At 47.5% G+C, this 27264-nt stretch overlaps 1 protein-coding gene across 3 annotated transcripts in view; it reads right to left on the bottom strand.

The window, feature by feature from the left end:
* ZNF592 (zinc finger protein 592) overlaps nt 1-27264 on the bottom strand; it is a 106754-nt gene that overhangs the window by 17269 nt on the left and 62221 nt on the right. For all 3 annotated transcript variants that reach the window (XM_063926572.1, XM_063926571.1, XM_063926570.1), the window contains one exon: nt 5902-6011. In XM_063926572.1, the coding sequence (XP_063782642.1) occupies nt 5902-6011 (110 nt within the window). The remainder of the gene's footprint in view (nt 1-5901; nt 6012-27264) is intronic.

The raw sequence follows: 27264 nt of genomic DNA, 5'->3' as shown, positions 1-27264 counted from the left end.
TAGACAAGCCTCCTGGCTTGACCATAACCCCTGAAAATTTCTTCCTTGTGTGACTGCTCCCCATCCTCGGAGGCTCGCGTCCGTGGTTACCAGAACCCAGTCTTGAATGCCAAACCTGCGACCCTCTAGAAGGTGAGCACTCTGCAGCCACCATAGGAGAGACACCCTGGCCCTGGGGGACAGGTGTATTTTCTGATGAATTTGAAGATGGGACCCGGACCACTTGTCCAGAAGGTCCCACTGAAACGTCCTCGCATGAAACCTGCCGAAGGGGATGGCCTCGTAGGTCGCCACCATTTTTCCCAGTACTCGAGTGCATTGATGGACTGACACCCTTTTCGGTTTTAACAGGTCTCTGGCCATGTTCTGGAGTTCCTGGGCTTTTTCCATTGGGAGAAAAACCCTCTTTTGTTCCGTGTCCAGAATCATGCCTAAGAACGATAGCCGAGTTGTTGGAACCAACTGTGACTTTGGTAGATTCAGAATCCAGCCATGTTGCTGCAGCACTCTCAGGGAGAGCGCCATGCTTTTCAGCAACTGATCTCTCGATCTCGCCTTTATCAGGAGATCGTCCAAGTACGGGATAATTGTGACTCCCTGCCTGTGCAGGAGCACCATCATTTCCGCCATTACCTTGGTGAAAATCCTCGGGGCCGTGGAAAGCCCAAACGGCAACGTCTGAAACTGGTAATGACAGTCCTGTACAGCGAATCTCACGTACGCCTGATGAGGGGGTTATATGGGGACATGAAGGTATGCGTCCTTTATGTCCAGTGACACCATAAATCCCCCCCCCCCCCCCCCTCCAGGCTGGAGATCACTGCCCGGAGTGATTCCATCTTGAATTTTAACTTCTTCAAGTACAGGTTTAGGGATTTTAAATTTAGAATGGGTCTGACGAGCCATCCGGTTTCGGGACCACAAATAGGGTAGAATAGTACCCCTTCCCCTGTTGAACTAGGGGAACCTCGACAACCACTTGTTGTCGACACAGTTTTTGAATTGCAGCTAAAACTATCTCACGCTCTGGGGGAGAAGCCGGTAGAGCCGATTTAAAAACCGGCGAGGAGGCATGTCTTCGAAGTCTAGCTTGTAGCCTTGGGATACAATTTCCATTGCCCAAGGATCCACGTCTGACTGAGCCCAGACGTGGTTGAAGAGTCGAAGACGTGCCCCCACCGGCGCAGACTCCCTCAGTGGAGCCCCAGCGTCATGCGGTGGATTTAGTAGAAGCCGGGGAGGACTTCTGCTCCTGGGAACTAGCCATAGCAAGCTGCTTTTTCCCTCTTCCCTTACCTCTGGCGAGGAAAGAAGAGCCCCGACCTCTTCTGGACTTATGCGACCAAAAGGACTGCATCTGATATTGCGGGGTTTTCTTTTGCTGTGGGGAAACAAAGTAAAAAAGTAGATTTGCCCGCGGTAGCTGTGGAAACCAGGTCTGCGAGACCTTCCCCAAATAAATCCTCACCTTTGTAAGGCAAAACTTCCATATGCTTCTTTGAGTCGGCATCACCCGACCATTGGCGGGTCCACAGGGCTCGCCTAGCAGAAATCGCCATGGCGTTGGCTCTCGAACCTAGCAGACCAACGTCTCTCTGAGCGTCTCTCATATATAAGACTGCGTCCTTAATGTGACCTAAGGTCAATAAAATGGTATCCCTATCCAAGGTATCAATGTCAGCTGACAAGGTATCCGTCCAAGCCGCAACAGCGCTACAAACCCAAGCCAACGCTATTGCCGGTCTGAGCAAGGCCCCCTCTGGAGACGGCAGCGCCACCTTTTTGGACAAGCGCGTGAACGCCTTGTCCACCCTGGGTGAGGATTCCCACCGTAACCTGTCCTGCGCAGGGAAAGGATACGCCATAAGAATTCTTTTGGGAATCTGCAGTTTCTTGTTACCTCAGGTTTCTTTTCCTTAAACATGTGTACCCTCTTGTCAGGGAGACAGGGGTCATCAGTGATATGTAAAACATCCTTTATTGTAATAATCATATATTGAATACTTTTGGCCACCCTTGGGTGTAACCTCGCATCATCGTAGTTGACACTGGAATCAGAATCCGTGTCGGTATCAGTGTCTGCTACTTGGGACAGAGGACGTTTCAGAGACCCTGAAGGGCCCTGTGACACAACCAAAGCCATGGATTGACTCCCTGTTCTATCCCTGGACTCTGCTTTGTCCAACCTCTGATGTAATAAAGACACATTTGCATTTAAAACATTCACCATATCCATCCAATCATGTGTCGGCGTTGCCGACGGAGACACCACAATCATCTGCTCCACCTCCTACTTAGATGAGCCTTCCGCTTCAGACATGCCGACACACGTGTACCGACACCCCCACACACACAGGGATATTTCTATATGGAGACAGTTCCCCAATAAGGCCCTTTGGAGAGACAGAGAGAGAGTATGCCAGCACACACCCAGCGCCAACTGACACTGGAAACCAAATTCCCAGACAAACAGCGCTTTTATAATAAATATATAAATATACACTCACTGCGCCAATAAAAAGTGCCCACCCCCCCCCCTCTTTTTTTGCCCTCTGTCACCAGGTTCAGCCGGGGAGCCAGCTTCTCTGCAGTGTGCTGTGGAGAAAATGGCGCTGGTTTAGTGCTGGAGGTTCAAGCTCCGCCCCCTCAGCGGCGGGCTTCGGTCCCGCTTTTTTCTCTTACTGGCGGGGATTCTATAATATAGTGCCTCCGCAGCCTCTATATATATTATTAGCCAGTCCCAAGAGGTTTATAATTGCTGCACAGGGCGCCCCCCCTGCGCCCTGCACCCTTCAGTGCCCGCTGTGTGTGTTGTGTGTGGGAGCAATGGCGCGCAGCGTTACCTCAGAGAAGATCTGAAGTCTTCAGCCGCCTTTGAAGTCTTCTTTCTTCTTATACTCACCCGGCTTCTATCTTCCGGCTCTGTGAGGAGGACGGCGGCGCGGCTCCGGGACGAACGGCGAGGTTGAGACCTGCGTTCCGACCCTCTGGAGCAAATGGTGTCCAGTAGGCTAAGAAGCAGAGCCTATCATTTAAGTAGGTCTGCTTCTCTCCCCTCAGTCCCATGATGCAGGGAGCCTGTTGCCAGCAGTGCTCCCTGAAAATAAAAACCTAACAAAATTATTTTTCAGAGAAACTCAGGAGAGCTCCCCTGTAGTGCACCCAGTCTCCTCTGGGCACAGGATCTAACTGAGGTCTGGAGGAGGGGCATAGAGGGAGAAGCCAGTGCACTCCCATCTAAAGTTCTTTATAGTGCCCATGTCTCCTGCAGAGCCCGTCTATACCCCATGGTCCTTACGGAGTCCCCAGCATCCTCTAGGACGTAAGAAAAATATATATATAACAATGCGTGGTCAGAGACCGGGTGTATATATCAGAATACTCGTGTACAATATATTCTGGCACAGGTACACTTGTTCTTAACTAACGCTGTCTTAATTATGACATGTAGAATACCTAAGTGTCTGTAAAATCACTGCGCTGATGTACAGGCGGACTTACAGAGGAGACCTTGCCCTGCAGTCCCAGTGACCAATCGCAGCTACGCTTATAAGATGGCACCCAGTGTCTCAGTCAAGGAGTGAGGGAGAGAGTGTGAGGCAGCTCCAGGGTGGGAACACCAGCAGTAGATGTCGCCCGGATCTGGGTGAGGGGCTACAGGTGAAGCGCCTTCTCCCCTATGCTGGTCCTCACCACCTGGTACAATGGAGTCTTAATAAAGAGGATATTTATATATCAGACCTATACTCCTCCGCGCCCTTGTGGATATAGTGGCTGCTCTATTACAGTGTCCACGCCAGCGTCGCATTCTGTCTCCTTAGACTGCGACCGGAACGCGATTTAATGGCGGGTGCCGCCTGGAGGACCCTCTTACCTCCTCCCTTCAGTAGCAGCCACGCGAACCAGGAGAGCGTCTGCAACCGTGTGCCTAGAGCCGGAGGTCTCCGCCGCAAGTACCCGGGAACAGAGTCAGCGGGAGTATGCGACGCCGCTGGGAAGTTGACGGAGCAGTCACCCTGACATGTAAGTGCTGCGGCCCTTGAAGTCTTCTAAAATCTTCTTCAGGGCTGCCCAGTGCAGCCTCCCTATTAAGTGACTTGCTTCTGCAGGCACCAACTGTAAAACTGAGCTCACAGTGCCTGGAGGCGGGGTTATAGAGGAGGCCCCAATGCATCCTGGGACACTCTAAAGCTTTAGCCTGTTGGTGCCTGGATCAAGACCCATCTCTACACCCCAATGTTTCCCTGTGGAAACTAATGTACCCCACTGCAGAAATTCAATTTTTTCATTAAAAGTTTTGAGAAATAACGACCAAACTCCTTACTCTATGTATGGGTGTTTCTCTCCTGGAACTTCCTCCTTTGTGCTGTTGGTCTCCATGATCATATGGGAGACCAATCATAAGAGGGACTGATTAGTGCAGAGTTTCCCAAATTCTGGCAATACAGTCCAGGTTTAAAGGATATACATGCTTGAGCAAAAGTGACTTAATTAGTACCTCAGTCAATTTGATTTAACCATCTTGACACAAGCATGAAAATCCTTAAAACCTGGACTATAATGGCAGAGTTTGGGAAACCACTTGATTAGTGTATAAGCTGCACACCAAGCTTCTATGTTCTCACCATTGCGAGGTACTATCTCCTCCCATTGTCAGACTATGAGGTGCCATCTCCAACCTCAAATGCAAAACAAGAGTAGGAATTCAGGGCTAACATAGGCTTAGGCTTGCAGCCTTCACGGCTGTATAGTTTTCCACTAAAGATGCTACTTTTCAAAAAGTACATACAGCAGGTCCCAAAAACTATCAAAAAGAGAAACACAGAGCTACTGAGATACATGAAGGAGCTTAAAGCAGTACTTTTTAGTCTATTGTTATGTACTCTTCCAGAAAATGATCCTAAAAGTTAATTCTTATAGTTCTGCCAAGGGACACAAGAAAGTGGTCTTTACTCTAGGTCAGTGGCAACAAAATGCAGTTTGGTTTACATCTATTCCCCATCGCACAAATTTGCACTTTTTTTTTTCTGCACCTTTTAGATTATGTTCTATTTTCAACTCTAAAATTTGGTGCAGTTTATAATCTAACATGTCTTTTGGTCTGAATGTTGAAGAAAGCAGACTGCATTTTGTTATTATAGCTGGAAGACAATCTGTTTCTGAATCCCCTAACTACCACAAATGGGTTATATGAGAATATGTGGACAATTGCTAGTCCAGACAAATCCTAAAATTAAAGATTTTGTTGTGAAGATGGTTGAATGTCCATGATGAATAGGTAAGGCTGTGTTAAAACAAGTATTTTGATGCACTTTTAAGACTGAAGGTGAGTGTGTTTATTCTGCTACCAGATTATTACATGGGCCTACTACGTTGCGGTTTAGAATCTCTTGTAGCACTAACAAATGTCTTTCCTGACTGCTTTGTTATTGTTTTGACGTGATGAAGGTACTTGACCTGTTGTGTATATTACCATGGCAACCATTGTTGGCGTACGCATTATACAGCATACTCTCTATTAAGGGGGGGGGGGGGATAAAATAGGGCTTTGACGCCAATTTTTTTTTCCACCCTGTGCATGCGCAAAAGTCCTATTTCACCCTCCTCCATAATAGAAGTTATATAAAGGATACTCTCATGTGAACTATGTGATATATATGTAGATAGATAGATAGATAGATAGATAGATAGATAGATAGATAGATAGATAGATAGATATGTGGCATTGCTCTAAGTCACACCATACAGCAAAAATGGAAACACTTTCCTTTACAACCATGTCATGACTTAATGAGAGCAAGCTACTGATTGGAATATTATGTTAAGTCACCATAAAGTAATAAAAATGGCTGTATAGGAGACACCCTGCAGCCACTAAGTGGGTATCTATTGGACTCTTACCAGCAGGTGTAATCTTTCTTTGTATCATGGTTGTTTCTAACATGTCGCCGTAAGCTGGCTGAACAGTTGAAGGAACGCTCACACTGCCGGCATGGATACCTCTTCATACTCTGCAGAAAAGAGGATGCTCTGTTAACCTCAAGGAAGTCAGATTTTACAATAAAAAAAAGGGGTAAAAACAACAAAAGCACTCACAAGCAGCCGCTTGTTTGAAAATGAATAACACATTTTTAATAATTCAATATATAAGGCACATAAAATGTATTTATGACACAATCAAATATCGCAGGACCTATCTGAACTGGTAAACAATATTACTAGAATTAAAATACTCGGGCCACAGATAGAAAACAAACAAAAAAAAAAAACTGAAGTATTAATATAATCACGTTATCTGATGTAGAGGAACACACACTGCCTTCTGAGGATGATAGTCAGCAGGTCACATTTGCATTTACAAACAAAATACGAAATAAGCTTAAACAAAAAAAAAAAAAGAAGAGAGTCAAGTATGTGGGTTGCAATTTTTTAGGAACTAATGGCACATTACCAAAATGCTTGTGTAAACAGGAAGGGGGGAATTCAATTAGTCCCAATAATTTTTCAAATGCAAAAAACAGGATTTTTTTGCAATTCAATTAGTGCCAGTGTTTTTTGCGCCTGAAAAATTATCTGCTCTCGTCCAAAAATGCATAGAATCCCTGATAAGTTCACAGACTTATGTGTTTTCACTGCCGGCTTTTAATACACTAATTATTGGGGATTTTTATTTTCAGCGCCTGTTGAGGTTCTGAGAAAAAAAATCCTCAATAACAGTCAACGGTGACCGCGCTTCAGAGCTAATTTGATCACCTGGAAGGGGGGGGGGGGGGGGAAGGGGGTCAATTAGTCCATGGTAAATTACCACAACTAAATGAATTCACCCCTAAGTCTTGAGTCTGTTTTTGAATGATTCTACAGTGGAAGCCTCTGGAACTGTGCTAGACAGTGAGTCCTCTTGAGTCAGAGATGCAAACCTAAAAACTCGACCTCCAGATGAATTCAGAGAGTTTATAAGTACTGCTAATAGTCCTTCAACTACAGATCACAGTAATCAAGCGGGGTAGTAAGGAATTAAAAGACACATCAGGTACCTTGGGCCCTTGTTCATGTAAGGCTATGAAAGTCAGTAGCTAATTTTGAAATAGATTTGCCACCTTACAGGCAGCCAATGAAGGGAGTAGAGAATGAGTATAACACTAGCTGGTTGGTTAATAGCTCAGCTGCAGCATTTTGTACTAGTTCCCCAAGTAGAGGGCAACTAGTCTAGGCGTGATGATACAAATGCATTTATGACTTTAGGCAGATCTTCTGAGGGAATTAAGTGCTGATTCTAGCTATGTTCCTCAGATGAAAGAATGAGGACTAGATTGTGGGTGAAACCTGGTGTTGTTCTGGATACATGTTCAGTGTTTTGTAATTCCAAGCCCCAACGGGCAAGTCCAGTTGGTTGGCTATGCTGTAGTCTTGTCCTTTGACCTATCACAAGGACTTCTGATTTATCAGTATTCAGTTGCAGCCAACTGGCACTCATCAGCTCATGGTTCTCAACTAGATTAGCCATTAAGGGTTGTTATTGGGTTCTCAGTACCCAGAGCAAAGGACAGGTACTGTGTTATATATAATCTGCATAGCAGTGTTAAACCAGACCATGACATCTGATTATTTCACCCAATGGGAGAATGTATACTGCAAAAAGCATAGTCAATAGTATGGAACCATTGGCATACCGCATGGCAGTGGCACCGACGACAATGAGTATACTCCAGTAGAGAATCTCTGGCTTCCCGGCAAGAAAATATATAATAAATATATATATATATATATATATATATATATATATATATATATATATATATATATATATATATATATATATACATACATACACGTTATGGTAAGCACTTACCGTTGATTACGGTATTTCTCCTAAGTCCACAGGTTCCACAGGATAACAATGGGATATGATGGAGTGACAGCGGATTGGCACCAAACGATCAAAAGCTTTCTGGCCTCCCAGGATGCAACAGGCCCATCCATATATCCCGCCCACTGGCTCAGGCAAATCAGTTGTATTCCAAAGCACAAGGCAGGAGCATCATGTAGAGCCCTAATCAGGCGAGAAGAACACACATGCACACCCTTCCATAGAAGAAGGAAGAGGTTAGTGAGTAGAAGGATCCTCAAATCAGGTGCGTCAGGGTGGGATCCCTGTGGAACCTGTGGACTTAGGAGAAATACCGTTATCAACGGTAAGTTCTTACCATAACATACATTTCTCCGGCAGGGTCCACAGGTTATCCACAGGATAACAATGGGATTTCTCAAAGCAATTTAGTGGTGGGGACGCTCTTGATTGGACAGGAGAACCTTGCGCCCGAATTCAGCGTCATGAGAGGCAAAAGTATCCAAGGTATAATGTCTAATGAATATGTTAATGGAAGACCATGTGGCTGCCTTACATATCTGTTCTGCTGAAGCACAATGTTGTGCTGCCCATGAAGGACCTACCTTACGAGTAGAGTGAGCAGAGACATTAGTCGGAACAGGGAGAACAGCTTGAGAATAGGCTTCTGAAATCGTCTTTCGAAGCCATCTTGCCAGCGTCTGTTTAGTAGCAGGCCATCCTCTCTTGTGAAATCCGTAGAGAACGAAGAGAGAATCTGTCTTTCTGATGGCACTGGTACGATCCACGTAGATCCTTAATGCCCGGACTACGTCCAGCGATGCATCTCCTGCAGAAAATCCAGATTCCTGAAAACCCGGGACTACAATTTCTTCATTAAGGTAGACACCACCTTCGGAAGATACCCAGACCTAGTTCTGAGAACTGCTTTATCTGGATAAAAAAAATCAGAAATGAGGAACGACATGACAGCGCTCCTAAATCGGATACTCTTCTAGCTGATGCCATAGTCAGTAGAAAGAGTACTTTTGCTGTCAACCATTTAAGATCCACCTTGCTAAGTGGTTCAAATGGGGCAACTTGAAGGGCTTTCAGGACTAAACATAAGTCCCACAGTACCATTGGCGTTTCTATAATGGGTGCGGTGCACACGGGCCCCTGTGTCCAGGGGGGCCCACACAGCACCTATTTTAATACTTACCTTTCCGGAGTCCAGCGCCAGGAGCTACGATCGCGGTGGAAATAGATTCCAAAATGGCCACCGCGCATGTGCGGTAGCCAAATTGGTCTCCGAATCATGGCGGGCGCCATGTTTCCGGAGACCTGCGCATACGCAGTAGACTCCGGAACAATGTTGGAGTCTACAGCGCCGTACAGAGGAGGGGGCCCACCTGGAGGTGCACACGGGCCCCCTCCTCTGTAGAAACGCCCCTGCACGGTACTGTAGGTGGAACAAAAGGAGGTTGAATGCGCAGCATTCCCTGGAAAAAAGTACACATATCCTGTATAATGGCAATTTTCTTTTGGAACCATACAGTCAATGCCGATACCTGCACTCTCAAGGAAGCCACCTTCAAACCCTTATCCTTATTCCTGCCTGAAGCAATGCAGGACACTGGAAACTCTAAACGATTTCGGGTCCATACCTCCTTCACTGCACCAATGAATATAGGCCTGCCATATTCGTTGATAAATACGCGCTGAGGAGGGTTTCCTTGCTCTGAGCATTGTTTGAATTACCTGTTTAGAGAATCCTCTTGACTTTAGGATAGAGGTTTCAAGAGCCACGCCGTCAAAAACAGTCGATCCAGATGTCTGTGATAACAGGGACCCTGCATCAGTAGATGTGGACGTTGAGGAAGCAGAAGTGGAGCGTCCATCGACATTCTCTACAGATCTGTGTACCAATGCCTTCCGGGCCAAGCCGGAGCTATTAGAATCACGGCACCCTTTGCTTGATTTATTTTCCTCATCACCCTGGGTAACAGGGTGATCGGAGGAAACGGATAAGCCAGATGAAAGTCCCATTTCACCGACAAGGCGTCCACAAAGATTGCTCCGGGATCCTTTGTCCTTGACCCGAATGCAGGCACTTTGTTGTTCAGATGGTATGCCATGAGATCTATCTCTGGCAACCCCCATTTGTCTACTCAAGTCTGAAAGACCTCAGGGTGTAGGGCCCATTCGCTTGCTTCAATGGTGCGTCGACTGAGAAAGTCCGCTTCCCAGTTTAGGAATCCCGGAACGAACACTGCGGAGAAGGCTGGAAGATGGAGTTCTGCCCACTTTAGTATGTGACTTACCTCCTTCATTGCTTTTTGGCTGCGAGTTCCTCCCTGATGGTTGAGGTACGCTACTACCGTCGCATTGTCCGAGCGGTTTTCCCTGAAGGATTTCCTTTGACTGAATCAGTGCCATGTATATGGCACGAAGTTCTAACAGGTTTATCGGCAGGCAACTTTCTTCTCTGGTCCATAGTCCCTGGAACCACAATTTTCCGGACACTGCTCCCCAGCCCTGAAGACTGGCATCTGTTGTCAGGTTCTCCCAATCTGATATCCAAAAAGGTCTCCCTTTGTTTAGATGGGATGTCTGTAGCCACCAGGCTAATGACTTTCTTACCTTTACTGGAAGTACCATTGTCTGTTTCTTTGTCTGATGTACTCCATTCCATCTGGCCAGAATCAGACGCTGCAGAGACCTCGAGTGGAATTGTGCATACTCCACCATGTCGAATGTTGACACCATCAACCCAATCACTCGCATAGCTGCGTGAATGGATACCCTCTGTGTAGAAAAGTCCTGAATCTTTGACTGTACCTTGGATATCTTGTTCAGACATAAAAATACTTTCTGCAGACCTGAATCCAGTACAGCCCCCAAGTGAATTATACGTTGTGACGGCACCAGAGATGATTTTGCCCAATTTATGAGCCACCCGTGCCTCTGCAGACATGTTGTCGTCTGTTGGAGATGGCACAGGAGCAATTCCTGTGATTGTGCCAGGATTAAAAGGTCATCGAGGTATGGAAAAATTCTTATCCCCTGCTTGCAGAGATAAGCTGCCATAACCACCATAATCTTGGTAAATACTCTGGGGGCTGTGGCTAACCCAAATGGTACGGCCTGGAAATGCTGCTGAAGGATAGCGAACCTGAGATAACACTGATGGGACAGTGCTATAGGAACATGTAGGTAAGCATCCTGAATATCCAGGGATACCATATAATCCCCTCGCTCCATGGCCAAAACTATGGAGCGTAACGTCTCCATGTGAAACCTTGGTACCCAAATATATTTGTTTAGCATTTTGAGATTGAGAATGGGCCTTAATGACCCATTTGGCTTCTGAACCAAAAATAGGTTGGAGTAAAAACTCTGTCCCCGTTGTGCAGGGGGTACTGGAATGACTACTCCTGACTGAAGCAATTTCTGAACTGCTTCTTGCAAAGCCCTGGCCTTTGTCTCTACCCGAGATGGGCTAGTGCAGAAAAATCCTTCAAGGAGGATGCTTCTTGAAGGGAAACACACAACCCAGAGAAACCGCTTCTTGCACCCAGGCATCTGTTGTAGACTGCCGCCAGATCTGTGCAAACTGAAGAAGTCGTCCCCCTACCCTGAGATCCACCAGGAGGAGACCCGCACCATCAGGCTGATGGTTTATCTTCTGGTTTGGAAGCTGGCCCTCAGGTAGCCCAATGCTTTTTTGACTTACCAAATTTATTGTATTGGGGCTGTTTACAATCACTTTTTCCCTTTGGTTTTCCTCAAAACAGAAATGGACGAAAAACCGGACCCCTAGGTTTGGGGTTATATGTGGAATGAAACTTGACCTTCTTGGAGTCTGCTTCTGCCTCCAGAATATCTGTCAATTCTTTACCAAACAGAATAGTTCCAGAAAAAGGCAAAAATTCCAAAACCTTCTTAGATTCTGAATCAGCTTTCCACCTACGCAACCAAACTGCTCTGCGAGCATCTATTGTTGAGGCTGATGCCCTAGAAGCAATAGTACCCATATCTAATGCAGCTTCTTCCAAGAATACCGCAGCCTGTTTAATATGGGCTATATAGGATTTTTGCTCTCTAGAAGCTAATGAAAAATCACCTTCCAATGCATCAGCCCAAGCAGCCACTGCCTTTGCTATCCAAACTGATGCCATGGCCGGCCTTATGACTGCTCCAGGCAGGGAAAATATGTTTTTTAAGAAAAACATCCACTCTCCTATCCACGACATCATTTTATGACATTGACGGCAAAGGCAATATAGATTTTCGCACTAATCGAATCACATGCTTATCTACTTTAGGAGCCACCTCCCTTACTGAATAGTCCCCGGCTAGAAAAGGATAATTGGAATCCCATTTTTTTGGAAATTCTGTATTTTTTGTTGGGTGTTACCCAAGCCTCTTCCATGATTTCCGTCAGCTGGTCTGACCCTGGAAACTCAGTCTTAACTGTTTTAGGACATTTAAACACAGGTGCCTTTTTTTTTTTTTAACACGGGCTCTGCTGAATCTTCTAAGGATAGAATGGCATTCATTGCTCTAATTAATTCAGCTATTTCTACTGAGCGGAGACCTTCCTCCTCTTCATATGTCACAGTAGAGTAAACTGAGCTTTTATCTTCCGATGAATCGCCTGTGAAGGTGAAGATTTACTTACCATCGGTTTATCAGCTTGTTTAATTTGAGAAACTGCTGGGGAAAATCATATACCGTAGGTAGGGAGCTGCATGTATGGGTACACTATACTTGGTACCGAAGCTGTAGGAATTATCCGTTCAGCTATACTGGACAAAGTCTGTGCAAACATAGCCCAAGGTGGAAAAATCTGTACCTGATGTTGTACAGGGATCTGCCTTGTGTTCTGCTGAAAAGTAGAAAAAAAAAAACACAAACTATCCTGAACCAGATCCTGAGAGGATAATACAGTTTTGCAAGACAAACATGATATGAGTGTTGCTGTAAGTGTACCTTCGTCACCTTTGCCGCTCTTAGACATGATAAATAATCAGCACTTTCACAGTGTACTACACAATTTGTGACTGTAATCACCTTAATCCTCAAGTGATATCAATCTAACCCTACCCATGCCCAGCATTGAGGATCAGAAGAAACAACTGACAAACATATATTAAAGTCAGCAATCACACTAGCAGTCAGTCACATGTTATATATTAGTCATATGAGCACATCATCAACTACAAACACTTTGTAAAGTATGTAGATGAACATTTACTGAATCCTGTATAAACAGATCTAACGTATTCAGACGCAATGCGATGTATACAGACTCATATGCAATAGGCACTTAACTTAACTATTCGTACTGAAAATGTAGATCGAAATTTAGTGCTGTATAGTCTGTACTCAGTAGAGTGGGATACAGGCAGACTTAACTCGCTTCCAGTGATCGATCAATATGTTAGCGAATGCTGAGTGGATCCAGATGCTACTAGTGTACACTGCCGCGCCAGGAACCTATAGCGGACAGAGACGCTCACTGAACACAGACGCACCGGTCTCATGGTAGCATTCAGTGAACACAGACGCAGTGGTCACACAGCCGCCTATGCTGCGACCGAATCTCTCATGGTAGCGCTTAGTGAACACTGACGCAGCGGTCTATGCTGCGACCGAGTCCCCTCTGGTAGCGTCTGAGACTGAAGCGAGGAATCAGATCATGGCAGGAGACTCGGCGGAAACTGGTCATGAGCCAGGGGGAGGGGCAACCAGGAGAGCGTCTGACTCCCCACTGCTGACATCAACCCGAGGGATCGCGGCCTCATGCTATTCCTGGTGCCTAAGATCCCTAAGGCCTAATGCTGGAGCACCCGTGGTGGCAGCGCGTCAGCTACTGTTTGGTAGTCTCCTCCCAAAACAGTGCGGCTGTGTCCGTATTCCATCTACTAAGCGGAACCGATGCCTTACCTTCTCTCCGTGCTCCGGCCACAGCCTGGTAACATCTGATGGACCTGCTAGGATATCAGACACAGACGCCCGCCGAAACAGCACTGTACTCGTGGGTAAGCGGAGAGTTGTTGGAGCGACTCTTTCCAATATGCGTATAAGATGCTGTTTAGAAAGATTACTCAAAAAATTGTAAGACTATAAAAATAAAATTAGAAACCTTGGGGCTGCTAAGGAAACAGCAGCCCTCTGACCATGGTCCGGCTCCTACCGCACCAAACAAAAATAGGATTTTAATACCTACCGGTAAATCCTTATCTCCTAGTCCGTAGAGGATGCTGGGGACTCCAAAAGGACGATGGGGTATAGACGGATCTGCAGGAGACATGGGAACACTAAAAGACTTTGACTGGGTGTGAACTGGCTCCTCCCCCTATGCCCCTCCTCCAGACCTCAGTTATAGTAACTGTTCCCAGGGGAGACGGACATTTTGAGGAAAAGGATTTTTGTTAAACTAAGGGTTTATACCAGCTCACACCGTACAACTGGATTAGCAGGAATACCAGATAACAGTATGAACGAAAAACAGCAACAAGCTGAACATAACCGATACACAACCTTCGTGTAACCGAAACCAACAACCAACAATACAAATGCAAGTAACAGTACGCACTGGGATGGGCGCCCAGCATCCTCTACGGACTAGGAGAAAAGGATTTACCGGTAGGTATTAAAATCCTATTTTCTCTTACGTCCTAGAGGATGTTGGGGACTCCAAAAGGACCATGGGGTCTATACCAAAGCTCCAGACCGGGCGGGAGAGTGCGGACGACTCTGCAGCACCGATTGAGCAAACATGAGGTCCTCCTCAGCCATGGTATCAAACTTGTAGAACTTAGCAAAAGTGTTTGAACCCGACCATGCTGCTGCTCGGCAAAGCTGAAGTGCCGAGACCGCTCGGGCAGCCGCCCAAGACGAGCCCACCTTCCTGGTAGAATGGGCCTTTACGGACTTCGGCAATGGCAAACCAGCCGAAGAGTGAGCATGCTGAACCGTATTACAAATCCAGCGTGCAATAGTCTGCTTGGAAGCAGAATTAACAATCTTGTTGGAAGCATACAGGTCAAACAGTGTTTCCGTTTTCCTAACAAGAGCCGTTCTGGCAGCATAAATTTTTAAAGCTCTTACGACATCAAAAGACTCCGGAGCCACAGGTACCACAATGGGTTGATTTATTGGAAACGAAGAAACCACCTTCGGCAAAAATTGTTGAAGAATCCTCAATTCCGCTCTATCCACATGAAAAATCAAATATGGGCTCTTATGAGACAAAGCCGCCAATTCTGACACTCATCTGGCAGACGCCAAGGCCAAAAGCATGACCACTTTCCAAGTGAGAAACTTTAACTCAACCTTTCGCAAAGGTTCAAACCAGTGAGACATAAGAAACTGTAACACCACTTCAAGATCCTACGGGGCCATGGGTGGCACAAACGGGGGATGGATATGCAGCACTCCCTTCACGAAAGTCTGAACCTCAGGAAGGGCGGCCAATTCCTTTTGAAAGAAAATAGATAAAGCCGAAATCTGCACTTTGATGGAAGTAGGCATCCTTTATGTCGACTGACGCCATAAAATCCCCCCCCTTCTAGGCTGGAGATCACAGCTCGAAGAGATTCCATCTTGAACTTGAAAGTTTTCAAGTAAGGATTGAGAGATTTTAGGTTCAGAATTGGTCTGACTGAGCCGTCTGGCTTCGGTACGACAAAGAGGCTCGAATAGAACCCTTCCCCCCTTTGGGACGGGGAAACCGGGGCAATGACCCTCTGTTGAGACAGCTTTTGTATCGTAGCATTTACCACTTCTCTTTCTGGAAGAGAAACTGGCAAGGCTGATTTGAAAAAGCGGCAGGGGGGCATCTCCTGAAACTCCAGTTTGTACCCTTGGGACACTATGTCTAAGACCCAAGGATCCAGTGCCGATTGAAACCAGACCTGACTGAAGATTCGGAGACGACCCCCCCACCGGCACTGACTCCCGCAGGGGAGCCCCAGCGTCATGTGGTGGACATGGTAGAGGCGCGGGAGGACTTTTGGTCCTGGGCGCCAGACACAGCATGCGACCGTTTTCCCCTTCCTCTACCCTTTGAAGCGAGGAAGGACGAGCCCTTTCCTTTTTTGTATTAGGCCGAAAGGACTGCATCTGATAATAGGGCGCCTTTTTCTGTTGTGTGGGAACATAAGGAAGAAAAGATGACTTACCCGCAGTAGCGGTAGACACCAGGTCAGCAAGGCCATCACCAAACAAGACAGTACCTTTAAAAGGGAGAACTTCCATAGCTTTCTTGGAGTCGGCATCAGCATTCCATTGATGAATCCACAGCGCCCTCCTGGCCGAGACCGCCATGGCATTGGCCCTTGATCCCAAGAGGCCAATATCCCTCGCCGCATCCTTTAGATAATCAACAGCGTCCTTGATATAACCAAGAGAAAAAAGAATGTTATCCTTATCAAGGGTATCCATGTCAGAAGCTAAATTATCAGCCCACTTAGCAATAGCACTAATCACCCACGCCGACGCCACAGCAGGCCTGAGTAGTGCACCAGTAGTAACGAAAATGGCCTTCAATGTCGTCTCCTGCTTGCGATCCGCCGGATCCTTGAGGGCAGCCGTGTCAGGAGACGGAAGCACCACCTTTTTGGACAGTCGGGACAGAGCCTTGTCCACATTGGGAGACGACTCCCATTTCTCCCTGTCAGAGGGGAAAGGATATGCTATAAAAATTCTCTTGGGAATCTGCCACCTTTTGTCAGGCGACTCCCAAGCCTTCTCACAAAGAGCGTTCAGTTCATGAGAGGGGGGAAACTTCACCTCAGGCTTTTTCCCTTTAAATAAACAAGCCCTCGTATCTGGAACAGGGGGTTCCTCAGAAATATGTAAAACATCTTTAATAGCCACAATCATGTACTGAATACTCTTTACCACTTTCGGATGTAAACTGGCCTCACTGAAATCGACACTGGAATCAGAGTCTGTGTCGGTATCTGTATCTGCCATCTGGGTAAATTAACGTTTTTGTGACCCTGAGGGGGTCTGTACCTGAGACAAAGCGTCCTCCATGGATTTTCTCCATGTTTGTGCCTGAGAATCAGATTTATCCAGCCTCTTAGACAACAATGCCACGTTTGCATTCAATGTACTCAACATATTTACCCAATCAGCAGTCGGCTGTGCCGACAGTCATTCCCAAAACTTTCTCCGCGCCCCCAGTAACTTCCTCCGGGGAGGAACACTCAGCCTCAGACATGTCGACACGCAGTACCGACACACCCACCGGCCAAAAAGGGGACAGACCCACAGGGAAGGCTGCAGAGAGAACACAGAGGGAGTATGCCAGCTCACACCCTAGCGCCCATATACTACCAAATAAATAATATATGATGGCTGCGCTGTATATATAGCACCAAATTGCCTGTGCCCCCCCCCCCCCCCCCCCCCGTTTTGCTCCCTTGTACTTGTAAGGAGACTGGAGGTCTGGGCCAGCGTCTCTGCAGTGGCTGTGAAGAGATAAAATGGCGCTGGTAAGCTGTGCGGCTAAGCCCCGCCCCTTCCCGGTGCGCTGAAGTCCCGCTTAAATTTTAAATTTTTTATACTGGCGGGGGTATCGTACACGGTGCACGGGCATAGAATATGCATCTCTTGCCAGTCAAAAGACCCTCGGTAACTTGCTGCCCAGGGCGCTTGCCCTCAGCGCCCTGCACCCTGTGAGTGCTGTTGGTGTGTGGGAGCATGGAGCGCAGTGCGATCGCTGCGCTGTACCTCCGTTACTGAAGTCTTCTGCCGTCACTGAAGTCTGCTGTTCTTCTAATACTCACCCGGCTTCTTACTTCTGGCTTCTGTGAGGGGGGTGACGGCGCGGCTCCGGGAACAAGCAGCTAGGCGCACCAAGTGATCGAACCCTCTGGAGCTAATGGTGTCCAGTAGCCTAAGAAGCAGAGCCCTTAACTCAGTAGAAGTAGGTCTGACTTCTCTCCCCTCGGTCCCACGAAGCAGAGAGCCTGTAGCCAGCAGGTCTCTCTGAAAGGTAAAAACCTAACAAAGTCTTTTCCAGAGAAACTTAGTAGAGCTCCCCTAGTGTGTGTCCAGTCTCTCCTGGGCACAGAATCTAACTGAGGTCTGGAGGAGGGGCATAGAGGGAGGAGCCAGTTCACACCCAGTCAAAGTCTTTTAGTGTGCCCATGTCTCCTACGGATCCGTCTATACCCCATGGTCCTTTTGGAGTCCCCAGCATCCTCTAGGACGTAAGAGAAAAAACGATTTGCCTGAGCCAGTGGGCGGGATATATGGACGGGCCCGTTGCATCCTGGGAGGCCAGAAAGCTTTTGATCGTTTGGTGCCAATCCGCTGTCGCTCCATCATATCCTATTGTTATCCTGAGGATAACCTGTGGAGTCGGCCGGAGAAAAACTAGCTAAGGACCCAATTACTGAACCTCTTCCTGGTGCTGTATATCACGTGCTAATGCAAATTAACCCATAGAATCCGGGATAAGTTCATAGGTTAAGTGTATTTACTAGTTTGCCATGCTTGCTCCAAGTTTGCACTTAAAATGAACATGAACAAATAATAAGAATTTACTTACCGATAATTCTATTTCTCGGAGTCCGTAGTGGATGCTGGGGTTCCTGAAAGGACCATGGGGAATAGCGGCTCCGCAGGAGACAGGGCACAAAAAGTAAAGCTTTAGGATCAGGTGGTGTGCACTGGCTCCTCCCCCTATGACCCTCCTCCAAGCCAGTTAGGTACTGTGCCCGGACGAGCGTACACAATAAGGGAGGAATTATGAATCCCGGGTAAGACTCATACCAGCCACACCAATCACACCGTACAACTTGTGATCTAAACCCAGTTAACAGTATGATAACAGCGGAGCCTCTGAAAAGATGGCTCACAACAATAATAACCCGATTTTTGTAACTATGTACAAGTATTGCAGATAATCCGCACTTGGGATGGGCGCCCAGCATCCACTACGGACTCCGAGAAATAGAATTATCGGTAAGTAAATTCTTATTTTCTCTATCGTCCTAGTGGATGCTGGGGTTCCTGAAAGGACCATGGGGATTATACCAAAGCTCCCAAACGGGCGGGAGAGTGCGGATGACTCTGCAGCACCGAATGAGAGAACTCCAGGTCCTCTTTTGCCAGGATATCAAATTTGTAGAATTTTACAAACGTGTTCTCCCCTGACCACGTAGCTGCTCGGCAGAGTTGTAATGCCGAGACCTCTCGGGCAGCCGCCCAAGATGAGCCCACCTTCCTTGTGGAATGGGCCTTAACCGATTTAGACTGTGGCAGGCCTGCCTCAGAATGTGCAAGTTGAATTGTGTTACAAATCCAACGAGCAATCGCCTGCTTAGAAGCAGGCGCACCCAACTTGTTGGGTGCATACAGTATAAACAGCGAGTCAGATTTTCTGACTCCAGCTGTCCTGGAACATATTTTCAGGGCCCTGACACTCCTAGCAACTTGGAGTCCTCCAAGTCCCTAGTAGGTGCAAGGCACCACAATAAGCTGGTTCAGGTGAAACACTGACACCACCTTAGGGAGAGAACTGGGGACGAGTCCGCAGCTCTGCCCTGTCCGAATGGACAAACAGATATGGGCTTTTTTGAGAAAAAACCACCAATTTAACACTCGCCTGGTCCAGGCCAGGGCCAAGAGCATGGTCACTTTTTATGTGAGATGCTTCAAATCCACATATTTGACTGGTTTTAAACCAATGTGATTTGAGGAATCCCAGAACTACGTTGAGATCCCACAGTGCCACTGGAGGCACAAAAAAGGGGTTTGTATATGCAATACTCCCTTGACAAACTTCTGGACTTCAGGAACTGAAGCCAATTCTTTCTGGAAGAAAATTTACAGGGCCGAATTTGAACCTTAATGGACCCCAATTTGAGGCCCATAGACACTCCTGTTTGCAGGAAATGCAGGAAACGACCGAGTTGAAATTTCTTTGTGGGGCCTTCCTGGCCTCACACCACGCAACATATTTTCGCCACACGTGGTGATAATGTTGTGCGGTCACCTCCTTTCTGGCTTTGACCAGGGTAGGAATGACCTCTTCCGGAATGCCTTTTTTCCCTTAGGATCCGGCTTTCCATCGCCATGCCGACAAACGCAGCTGCGGTAAGTCTTGGAACAGACATGGTACTTGCTGAAGCAAGTCCCTTCTTAGCGGCAGAGGCCATAAGACCTCTGTAAGCATCTCTTGAAGTTCCGGGTACCAAGTTCTTCTTGGCCAATCCGGAGCCATGAGTATAGTTCTTACTCCTCTACGTCTTATAATTCTCAGCACCTTAGGTATGAGAAGCAGAGGAGGGAACACATACACCGACTGGTACACCCACGGTGTTACCAGAACGTCCACATCTATTGCCTGAGGGTCTCTTGACCTGGCGCAATACCTGTCCCGTTTTTTGTTCAGACGGGACGCCATCATGTCCACCTTTGGTATTTCCCAACGGTTTACAATCATGTGGAAAAAACTTCTCAATGAAGTTTCCACTCTCCCGGGTGGAGGTCGTGCTGAGGAAGTCTGCTTCCCAGTTTCCATTCCCGGGATGAAAAACTGCTGACAGTGTTATCACATGATTTTCCGCCCAGCGAAAAGTCCTTGCAGTTTCTGCCATTGCCCTCCTGCTTCTTGTGTCGCCCTGTCTGTTTACGTGGGCGACTGCCGTGATGTTTTTCCCACTGGATCAATACCGGCTGACCTTGAAGCAGAGGTCTTGCTAAGCTTAGAGCATTATAAATTTACCCTTAGCTCCAGTATATTTATGTGGAGAAAAGTCTCCATACTTGATCACACTCCCTGGAAATTTTTTCCTTGTGTGACTGCTCCCCAGCCTCTCAGGCTGGGCTCCGTGGTTACCAGCATCCAATCCTGAATGCCGAATCTGCTGCCCTCTAGAAGATGAGCACTCTATAACCACCACAGGAGAGACACCCTTGTCCTTGGATATTGGGTTATCCGCTGATGCATCTGAAGATGCGATCCGGACCATTTGTCCAGCAGATCCCACTGAAAAGTTCTTGCGTGAAATCTGCCGAATGGAATTGCTTCGTAGGAAGCCACCATTTTTACCAGGACCCTTGTGCAATGATGCACTGTTTTTAGGAGGTTCCTGACTTGCTCGGATAACTCCCTGGCTTTCTCTTCCGGGAGAAACCTTTTTCTGGACTGTGTCCAGAATCATCCCTAGGCACAGCAGACGTGTCGTCGGGATCAGCTGCGATTTTGGAATATTTAGAATCCACCCGTGCTGATTGTAGCAGTATCCGAGATAGTGCTACTCCGACCTCCAACTGTTCCCTGGACTATGCCCCTATCAGGAGATCGTCCAAGTAAGGGATAATTAAGACGCCTTTTCTTCGAAGAAGAATCATCAATTCGGCCATTACCTTGGTAAAGACCCCAGGGTGCCGTGGACAATCCAAACGGCAGCGTCTGAAACTGATAGTGACAGTTCTGCACCACGAACCTGAGGTACCCTTAGTGAGAAGGGCAAATTTGGGACATAGAGGTAAGCATCCCTGATGTCCCGGGACACTATATAGTCCCCTTATTCCTGGTTCGTTATCACTGCTCTGAGTGACTTCATCTTAATTTGAACCTTTGTAAGTGTTCAAAAACAAATTTTTAGAATAAGTCTCACCTAGCCTTCTGGCTTCAGTACCACAATATAGTGTGGAATAATACCCCTTTTCTGTAGTAGGAGGGGTAATTTAATTATCACCTGCTGGGAATACAGCTTGTGAATTTTTTCCCATACTACCTCCTTGTCGGAGGGAGACTTGGTAAAGCAGACTTCAGGAGCCTGCGAAGGGGAAACGTCTCGACATTCCCATCTGTACCCCCGGGATACTACTTGTAGGATCCAGGGGTCCTGTACGGTCTCAGCGCCATGCTGAGAACTTGTCAGACGCGGTGGAACGCTTCTGTTCCTGGGAATGGGCTGCCTGCTGCAGTCTTCTTCCCTTTCCTCTATCCCTGGGCAGATATGATCTTATAGGGACGAGAGGACTGAGGCTGAAAAGACGGTGTCTTTTTCTGCAGAGATGTGACTTAGGGTAAAAAACGGTGGATTTTCCAGCAGTTGCCGTGACCACCAGGTCCGATGGACCGACCCCAAACAAGTCCTCTTCCTGTATACGGCCATACTGTGCCGTTTGGAATCTGCATCACCTGACCACTGTCGTGTCCATAACATCTTCTGGCAGTTATGGACATCGCGTTTATTCATGATGCCAGAGTGCAAATATCCCTCTGTGCATCTCGCATATATAGAAATGCTCTATAGTCAATAAAATACTGTCCCTGTCAAGGGTATCAATATTTTTAGTCAGGGAATCCGACCAAGCCACCCTAGCTCTGCACATCCAGGCTGAGGCGATCGCTGGCCGCAGTATAACACCAGTATGTGTGTATATACTTTTTATTATATTTTCCAGCCTTGTCAGCTGGTCCTTGAGGACGGCCCTATCTATAGACGGTACCACCACTTGTTTTGATAAGCGTGTGAGCGCCTTATCCACCTTAAAGGGTGTTTCCCAACGCGCCCTAACTTCTGGCGGGAAAGGGTATACCGCCCATAATTTTCTATCGGGGGGAACCCACGCATCATCACACACTTTATTTAATTTATCTGATTCAGGAAAAACTATGGTAGTTTTTTCACATCCCACATAATACCCTCTTTTGTGGTACTTGTAGTATCAGAAATACGTAACACCTCCTTCATTGCCTTTAACGTGTGGCCCTAATAAGGAATACGTTTGTTTATTCACCGTCGACACTGGATTCAGTGTCCCTGTCTGTGTCTGTGTCGACCGACTAAAGTAAACGGGCGTTTTAAAACCCTTGACGGTGTTTTTGAGACGTCTGGACCGTACTAATTGTTTGTCGGCCGTCTCATGTCGTCAACCGACCTTGCAGCGTGTTGACATTATCACGTAATTTCCTAAATAAGCCATCCATTCCGGTGTCGACTCCCTAGAGAGTGACATCACCATTACAGGCAATTGCTCCGCCTCCTCACCAACATCGTCCTCCTACCTGTCGACACACACGTACCGACACACAGCACACACACAGGGAATGCTCTGATAGAGGACAGGACCCACTAGCCCTTTGGAGAGACAGAGGGAGAGTTTGCCAGCACACACCAAAAACGCTATAATTATATAGGGACAACCTTATATAAGTGTTTTCCCTTATAGCATCTTAATATATATATAAGCATATCGCCAAATTAGTGCCCCCCCCTCTCTGTTTTAACCCTGTTTCTGTAGTGCAGTGCAGGGGAGAGCCTGGGAGCCTTCCCTCCAGCCTTTCTGTGAGGGAAAATGGCGCTGTGTGCTGAGGAGATAGGCCCCGCCCCTTTTTCGGTGGCCTCGTCTCCCGCTCTTAACGGATTCTGGCAGGGGTTAAATATCTCCATATAGCCTCCGGAGGCTATATGTGAGGTATTTTTAGCCAAAATAGGTATTCATTTGCCTCCCAGGGCGCCCCCCTCCCAGCGCCCTGCACCCTCAGTGACTGCCGTGTGAAGTGTGCTGAGAGGAAAATGGCGCACAGCTGCAGTGCTGTGCGCTACCTTTAGAAGACTGAGGAGTCTTCTGCCGCCGATTCTGGACCTCTTCTTACTTCAGCATCTGCAAGGGGGCCGGCGGCAAGGCTCCGGTGACCATCCAGGCTGTACCTGTGATCGTCCCTCTGGAGCTGATGTCCAGTAGCCAAGAAGCCAATCCATCCTGCACGCAGGTGAGTTCACTTCTTCTCCCCTAAGTCCCTCGTTGCAGTGATCCTGTTGCCAGCAGGACTCACTGTAAAATAAAAAACCTAAGCTAAACTTTCCTAAGCAGCTCTTTAGGAGAGCCACCTAGATTGCACCCTTCTCGGCCGGGCACAAAAATCTAACTGGCTTGGAGGAGGGTCATAGGGGGAGGAGCCAGTGCACACCACCTGATCCTAAAGCTTTACTTTTTGTGCCCTGTCTCCTGCGGAGCCGCTATTCCCCATGGTCCTTTCAGGAACCCCAGCATCCACTAGGACGATAGAGAAAAATGGACAAAAATACCTTGCTTTAACACGCTCTTTCCAATCTCCCCAGATTCCATTGTGCTTTTATGGAAGGATCAAGGTCCAAAGAAAAAGGAGACTGTGCAGATAATGTGACTAAAGGACATTTGCAACCCTTTACTTTATATAGGCATATAATAACGGTAAGAGGTATGATTTGCAGGAAAATATGACAAAATGTACAGAACTAAATGGAAAATTGAATTGTTCTGTTGGCTCTGACTCCCACTGAATTATGCTACATTGCAGTGACTTCATCATATATGAAAGTCTCAGAGCTTTAACCACCAGCATTTCCAATCTTACGTCACCAAAATTAAGTGACCCCCTCCATATGGATATAAGGGGATGCAGTCAAGATGCCAGCGTTGCGACATGGATAACAATGCCGAAACCGGGATGCTGAACGCTGGTATCCGGAGCGAAGTAACACAAGTCTCCACCGGTACGGTTAGGCCGCAGCCCGGGGAGGTTAGGGGAGGGGGGTTAGGGTTAGGCACCCCCTAGGGAAGGTTAGGGTTAGGCTGCGGGGCAGGGAGAGTTAGGGACCACTGGGTAAGGTTAGGGTTAGGCTGCAGGAGTGGGGGGAGGGGGGGTTAGGGTCAGGCTGCAGTAAAGGTGGGTTAAGGTACCTTTTAACCTGCTGTCCGTATTTTGAACTCCGGGGTGCCGCTGTCGGGATTATGACAGCCGGCAACCCGGGTGCCGGGAAATCATATGTATCCTGATATGAGGAGGAAGACTTTAAACAGTGACATACTTGGGAGTTTCCAATCAATGAATTAGTTACATAGCTTCTGAAGTGCAGCACAGCACTTAGTCAGTGTTCGCAAATATGTGCTATAGCGCATATTTTACTCCATTCTGAGGTCCGAGAACTCACTTTTGTAAAATGGGTGGGTCCCCGGGGACGCGCTCCACTGCAGCCAATCCCTGGTTGTGAATTGCGTTAATGATGCTTTCTAGCTGTGAGGCGGAGCCTTGCCAGCGGCCCCCCTCCTGGTCACATGAAGCGGCTTCACGGGGGACGGACAGAGCATGAAGAGGCCGGGCCCTGTGTGCTACACTGTCTGTATGTGCTACGGGGCAGGGTGTGATGGCATATGTGCTGCAGCCTGGAGGTGAGCGCCAGGAGTGACTGCATATACAGTATGCTGTGGGGGGGGAGAAGAAGAGCGGCGGAGTAGCAGGTGCCTGGACTTGCGGTGGCGGCTGGGGAGGCTGATCATACCGCTTTAGGGAGGCCAGAAAGGGATACATTGAGAGGCATACCTCAGAGTTGGCTGTAAGTCATGTGCTGAGTGCATTTACCAGCAAAGGCAGACAGCACAGAGAGTGTCACTGAAGTTGATCACTCAGCAAATAAATTACAGGCAACATCACTCGAATCCCAGTGGCTGTGCCGAGTGTCCTGTATGCTACACAGCCCAGCAGCACTGTCACCCTCTCACTCCCCCCCCACACTTTTGTAGTGTCTAAATCCAGTCTGTGGCCCGTGGCCCCTGTCATTGTAGCACCATAACTCCATTACATATATAAAAATAAGAATTTACTCACCGGTAATTCTATTTCTCGTAGTCCGTAGTGGATGCTGGGAACTCCGTAAGGACCATGGGGAATAGCGGGCTCCGAAGGAGGCTGGGCACTCTAGAAAGATCTTAGACTACCTGGTGTGCACTGGCTCCTCCCACTATGACCCTCCTCCAAGCCTCAGTTAGGTACTGTGCCCGGACGAGCGTACACAATAAGGAAGGATTTTGAATCCCGGGTAAGACTCATACCAGCCACACCAATCACACCGTACAACTCGTGATATGAAACACAGTTAACAGTATGAAACAATAGAGCTTCTCAACAGATGGCTCAACAATAACCCGATTTAGTTAACAATAACTATGTACAAGTATTGCAGATAAACCGCACTTGGGATGGGCGCCCAGCATCCACTACGGACTACGAGAAATAGAATTACCGGTGAGTAAATTCTTATTTTCTCTGACGTCCTAGTGGATGCTGGGAACTCCGTAAGGACCATGGGGATTATACCAAAGCTCCCAAACGGGCGGGAGAGTGCGGATGACTCTGCAGCACTGAATGAGAGAACTCCAGGTCCTCCTCAGCCAGGGTATCAAATTTGTAGAATTTTGCAAACGTGTTTGCCCCTGACCAAGTAGCTGCTCGGCAAAGTTGTAAAGCCGAGACCCCTCGGGCAGCCGCCCAAGATGAGCCCACCTTCCTTGTGGAATGGGCATTGACAGATTTTGGCTGTGGCAGGCCTGCCACAGTATGTGCAAGCTGAATTGTACTACAAATCCAACGAGCAATAGTCTGCTTAGAAGCAGGAGCACCCAGCTTGTTAGGTGCATATAGGATAAACAGCGAGTCAGATTTTCTGACTCTAGCCGTTCTGGAAACATATATTTTCAGTGCCCTGACAACGTCTAGCAACTTGGAGTCCTCCAAGTCCCTAGTAGCCTAGGCACCACAATAGGCTGGTTCAGGTGAAACGCTGACACCACCTTTGGGAGAAACTGGGGACGAGTCCTCAATTCTGCCCTTTCCATATGGAAAATCAAATAAGGGCTTTTACAAGACAAAGCCGCCAACTTTGATACTCGCCTGGCAGAAGCCAAGGCCAATAACATAACCACCTTCCACGTGAGATATTTCAGATCCACGGTTTTTAGTGGTTCAAACCAATGTGATTTTAAGAAACTCAACACCACGTTGAGATCCCAAGGTGCCACAGGAGGCACAAACGGGGGCTGACTCTGCAGCACTCCTTTTATAAATGTCTGAACTTCAGGTACTGAAGCTAGTTCTTTTTGAAAGAAAAACGACAGAGCCGAGATCTGTACCTTAATGGAACCCAATTTAAGGCCCATAGTCACTCCTGCTTGCAGGAAATGCAGAAATCGACCTAGTTGAAATTCCTCTGTTGGGGCCCTTTCGGCCTCACACCATGCAACATATTTTCGCCATATGCGGTGATAATGAGTTGCTGTAACCTCTTTCCTGGCTTTAGTAAGCGTAGGAATGACTTCCTCCGGAATGCCCTTTTCCTTCAGGATCCGGCGTTCAACCGCCATGCCAACAAACGCAGCCGCGGTAAGTCTTGGAACAGACAGGGCCCCTGCTGCCGCAGGTCCTGTCTGAGTGGCAGAGGCCATGGGTCCTCTGATATAAATTCTTGAAGTTCTGGGTACCAAGCTCTTCTTGGCCATCCACGAGTATCGTTCTTACTCCTCGCCTTCTTATTATTCTCAGTACCTTTGGTATGAGAGGCAGAGGGGAGAACACATAAACCGACTGGTACACCCACAGTGTTACCAGAGCGTCCATAGCTATCGCCTGAGGGTCC

This window comes from Pseudophryne corroboree, chromosome 6 (assembly GCF_028390025.1).
Source record: "Pseudophryne corroboree isolate aPseCor3 chromosome 6, aPseCor3.hap2, whole genome shotgun sequence".
Classification (NCBI taxonomy): domain Eukaryota; kingdom Metazoa; phylum Chordata; class Amphibia; order Anura; family Myobatrachidae; genus Pseudophryne; species Pseudophryne corroboree.
Note: the sequence above shows the minus strand (reverse complement) of the source record. Positions and strands in the feature narration are given on the sequence as shown.